Here is a 4,874-nt window from a genome sequence, read left to right as displayed (position 1 = left end):
GCGTATATACTTGATCTATCTAAAGATTATGACCAGGTTGACTGGAAATTCTTGAGGCAAGTCATGCAAAAGTTGGGGTTTTCTCACCGATGGATTGACTGGATTATGTCTTGTGTCACATCGGTGAGGTATTCTGTCAAATTCAACGGAACCCACTAGGATTCAATTGCACCGATGTGTGGACTTTGACAAGGTGATCCGCTCTCCCCGTTCTTGTCTTTATTCGTGGCTGATGGGCTGTCTGCTATATTGAGACAGAAAGTGCAAGAGGGCCTGATTACTCCAGTGAAGATCTGCAGGCGTGCTCCTGGCATATCTCACCTTCTATTTGCGGATGATACTCTATTATTCTTTGAAGCTTCGCGTGCTCAAGCTGATCAAATAAAATCTTGTCTTGACCTATATGCAAGCGCTACTGGCCAAGATCTGAACTATAACAAATGCTCCATCTTGTTTGGAGATAACTGTCCGTCTGCTGCCCAAGATGAGGTGCGAGAGGCTTTAAGGATCACAAATCTAGATTTTGAAGAGAAGTACTCGGGGTCTTCCTACTCCCAATGGAAGAATGTCTAAAGGTAAATTTCAGAATCTGCAGACAAAGCTCATGAAGAGGCTGGTTCAGTGGGGAGACGGGCATCTGGCTCAACCTGGTAGAGAGGTTTTAATCAAATCTATGGCTGAGTCACTTCCGGTGTTTATTATGGGAGTCTTTAAACTTCCCTTCTCTGTTTGTTATGATCTTACAGAGATGGTCAGAAATTATTATTGGGGAGCTTCGAAAGGAAAGAGGAAGGTACATTGGAAATATTGGCAAAAACTTCAGCAGCCAAAGAGCAAAGGTGGTGCAGGCTTCCATGATTACCGATTATTTTACCAGGCCCTTCTTGCTCGACAGGCCTGGAGACTCTTAACAAGACCTGAAAGTCTATGTGCAAGGCTGTTGAAGAGTAAATATTATCCTAATGGCAGATTGGAAGACACGGTTTTCTCGGATAATACCTCCTCATCGTGGAGTTCCATCAGTCATGGACTTAATCTGCTTAAAAAAGGCTTGATATGGAGAGTGGGCAATGGGAACAACATCCATATATGGCGTGATGCATGGATCCCCATGCCCTTCTCATATAGGCCAATTTTGGTGCAAGGTTCATGTAGATATCGGTGGGTCTCCCAACTAATCAGAGATAACGGCTCATGGAACGTGAACCTGCTTCAAGAAGCTTTTCTTCCCTGTGATGTTAATGAAATTATGAATATAAGAGCTTCACCAAGATTAGGCGAGGATGTTCTAGCCTGGGGTCCAACAACTAATGGTGTTTTCAGTGTCAAATCAGCTTACACTTTGGCCTTTGAGGAACTGTGGCGGCCTTCTGAAGAATCCTCTAGTACTACTCGAGACGGCTGTCGTTCCTGCTGGAAAATTATTTGGAAGTTTCTAGTACCTCCCACGGTCAAGAACTTTGCCTGGCGGGTGTCGATTAACTCTCTCCCTACTTGGAAGAATAAACACAAACAGACACTTGAACTCTCACAGCATTATCCAATTTGTGATCGTGAGGAGGAGGAGGCTTTCCATGCCTTGTGTAGATGCCCTCTAGCGGTGCAAATGTGGAGATGCATGTCTAATGTTTGGCGGTTGCCGAAGCTCGAGGATATGAAAAACATTGGTACCGAATGGCTGCTCCATGCTCCGCAACCACTCAGCGCTATTGAGAGGGGTATGTTTATGTTGACGCTCTGGAGGATCTGGCATAACAGGAATGAGGTGACCCATGACAAGGAACCTCCACCTGTGGAAGTGTCTAAACGATTTCAGATGGGCTATCTTGACTCTCTCTTAACTATGCAGCTCTCGGAAGAGGAATGACTTAAAGGGAAGCAATCAATAACATATGAACATGATACCTCGACTGTTGTGAGAAAGAACTCAAATAATAATGTTCCATGGTCGATACCGGTGGAGGGTTGGACAAAACTTAACAGAGATGGTGCTTAGTCTTCTGTTGGTGGCGCGGGAGCTGGTATGATCCTTCGTGATTGTGAGGGTAAGATCATCTTCTCATCTTGTAGGGTGTTGTTTTCTTGCACAAGTGCCCTAGAAGCCGAACCATCTCCTTGCATGGAGGGATTGTCACTTTCAATTAAAAGAACAGAGCTGTCTATTCACGTGGAGTTGGATTCATGGCAAGTTGTGAGAATGAGAAATAACGGAGCCGCTGATCGCTCGGTCTACCCTTCGCTAATGGAGGAAATCAAGCATCTTAGTAAGCTGCATGATATAAAATTTACTCATGTTCTTCGTTGCCAAAATTCGGTTAGCGATTATTTGGCTAAGTTTGCTAGGACTCAGAAGAGAACTGTCGTTAGGCTTAAACTCTGACTTGTGAGAGATTATTGATCTTTGTAATGTGGCCGTACTATTTGAGTAATACAAAGTTTATTTGCAAAATAAATAAATATTCTATCTGTGTGATGAACGCAGTTCATGAGTGAACCGAACTTGGCAAGGCGAAATGAGACAGGAAACATCATACGACCGGGGAGATCGGCACAACAAAAATAAACACGTACAGTTGGTTCAGCTTGCACCATCACACCCGGCACGCAAGAACTTGACCAGCCGATCCATGTTCTCGCTCGACGAGCCACCTCCCTCCGTCGCCGCCCTGGCGCTCTCCTTCCACGCCGTCGCGCTCGCTCTCATCGCCTCGCCCTTCTCGCCGTCCATGGCCTCGCGCACGAGCCGCGCCACCTCCTCCCTGTTCACGTCGCCGCCGATCTCCATCCCGATGCCCCACTTGGCGCACGCGTACCGGCAGTTGGTCGGCTGCTCGGCGAAGAAGGGCCAGCAGACCATCGGCACGCCAGCGCACACGCTCTCCAGCGTCGAGTTCCACCCGCAGTGCGTCAGGAACAGCCCCACCGACGGGTGCGAGAGGACGCGCTCCTGGGGGCACCAGCTCGCCAGGACTCCCCTGTCCTTGGTGTCCCGGACAAACTCCTCCGGCAGCACGGCCTTCTCGCCGGCGACCAGGTCCGGCCGGACAACCCACAGGAACGGCCGGCCGCAGCTCGCCAGCCCCCACGCGAACTCCGTGAGCTGCGCCGTGGTCACCACCGTGATGCTGCCGAAGTTGACGTACACGACCGAGCCGGGCTGCTTCTGGGCGTCCAGCCAGCGGAGGCAGCTCGCGTCTTCCTCCCAGAGGTTGCCGCCGATCGCGTCCAGCTCGGCGCCTCCCGCGGCGGCTTTGGCGAACGCGGGCAGCGGGCCGACGGTGTACAGGCGCGGGAACGTGCGGCGGAGCGCGTCGACAACGTCCTGCTCCAGTTCGTCGTACGTGTTGAGGATGAGCCCGCGGGCGCCGCGCGCGTTCTGCGCCTCGCCGCCGTCGAAGTTGAGCATCACGTCGTCCGGGTCGGTCGTTCTGATGAAGCTGGGTATGTCTTTCAGACGGATGCCTTCCATTCCGGGGATCCAGTCGATGACAGTGTCCAGGTATCCATTAGTCAGGTCACTCTCATCTGCAAAATTTACAGAACAAGAACAATCATCTTCTGTCAGAACAGAACTGTCAATCCGTACTAGACATCGATCAGCACACACCTTTGAGTGGCACATAGCCTCTTCTGACGAGCTCGGCGAAGTGGAGGTAACCCATGAAGCCGCAGGCGCTGGTAGTCCAGAACACCAAGGCCGGGATGCCCATCTCCCCGGCGACCCTCTGCGCGAAGCTCATGACGCCGTCGGCTATGACGCAGCTCACCGGCGGCGCCCCCGGCATGCCGTTGTTAAGCCTGACGAGCAGCTCCCTGAACGGCGCGGCGCTGTGCTTGGTGGTGGACAGGCAGAGCGCGGCGATGTCCTGCGTGACGTCGTCGCCGTGGTCGTCGGACGGCGGTGGCAGGCCGTCCGGGACGGCCTCGAATCGGAAGCCGTCGGCGCCGTCCAGCGAGCCCGGGCCGCGGGACCGGAGCAGGCGGCGGCGGTTGTACTCGGAGTTGACGAAGGTGATGCGGAAGCCCCGGGCGTGCAGCGCCTTGGCGAGGTGCAGCATCGGCGTGACGTGCCCCTGCGCCGGCTGCGGGATCAGCACCGCGTGGGGCTGCCGCTGGTGCGCCGCCGAGCTCATCGCCGCGTCAAACAGGCGCAGCCGACGGAGTGCTCGCGGTTCGCCGGTGATCCGGGCACGCTGTTCTTGGGAGGTTGATTTCGGTAGTGTTGGGCGAGGAGGGGTGAAACGTACGCTTGGCTGGTGGATCTGTGCGTCGGCGAAGCAGTGGCGCGTGACGTTGATGGATTGATATGTTTAATCCTGGTGTGGAGAAAGACGAAGGACACCTGCCCACCTGCGTGTAGACTGTAGACTGTAGAGATAGGGGGGTTTATCGTCATCCAATCCTATCGGATCGACCAATTATCACTCAGCTGCGCAAATCCACTTGCTTGTTCTGTATATGCCTTTATCGTTGTAGTATGTGCTAGCGTCTTATTTTTATTGTACCTAAGTAATTATAGTTAAAGAAAATATATTTTTCTCAACTACAATTGCTATTAGAATGTTTGTATGTTGTTACGGACTATCATGCATATATATATATATGTATAGGGTTCTGATAACGCTCACACGTGCGGGTTTTTTCACTGTTCTGATCCACTAGTCGTAAAATAAACACAGAACGAACTCGTTCCCAAACATTTTCACGTTTTGATCCTTTTGAAATGTCAAAAACCGTGGCGTTGCAGATCTTCATAGAAACGCCACTCTATTGTGGCATTGTTGGCCATGTGCGCAACGCCTGTCTAATGTGGCGTTGCTGGCCATGGGAAACGCAAGCCCGTGTGGCGTTGCCGGCCTTAGGTGCAACGTCAG

General features: G+C 51.9%; 1 protein-coding gene across 1 annotated transcript; it reads right to left on the bottom strand.

Annotated features, from left to right (window-relative positions):
• Window positions 1–2,363: 2,363 nt before the first annotated feature.
• Window positions 2,364–4,513, bottom strand: LOC123404413 (7-deoxyloganetin glucosyltransferase-like). Its single transcript, XM_045098338.1, has 2 exons — window positions 3,608–4,513; window positions 2,364–3,525 (listed from the first exon to the last, which is right to left on the bottom strand). Exons 1-2 carry the CDS (start codon window positions 4,131–4,133, stop codon window positions 2,579–2,581), a joined length of 1,473 nt encoding a protein of 490 aa, XP_044954273.1. The 5' UTR covers window positions 4,134–4,513; the 3' UTR covers window positions 2,364–2,578.
• Window positions 4,514–4,874: the final 361 nt, after the last annotated feature.

The sequence above is a fragment of the Hordeum vulgare genome, chromosome 6H (genome assembly GCF_904849725.1).
Source record: "Hordeum vulgare subsp. vulgare chromosome 6H, MorexV3_pseudomolecules_assembly, whole genome shotgun sequence".
Classification (NCBI taxonomy): domain Eukaryota; kingdom Viridiplantae; phylum Streptophyta; class Magnoliopsida; order Poales; family Poaceae; genus Hordeum; species Hordeum vulgare.
Note: the sequence above shows the minus strand (reverse complement) of the source record. Positions and strands in the feature narration are given on the sequence as shown.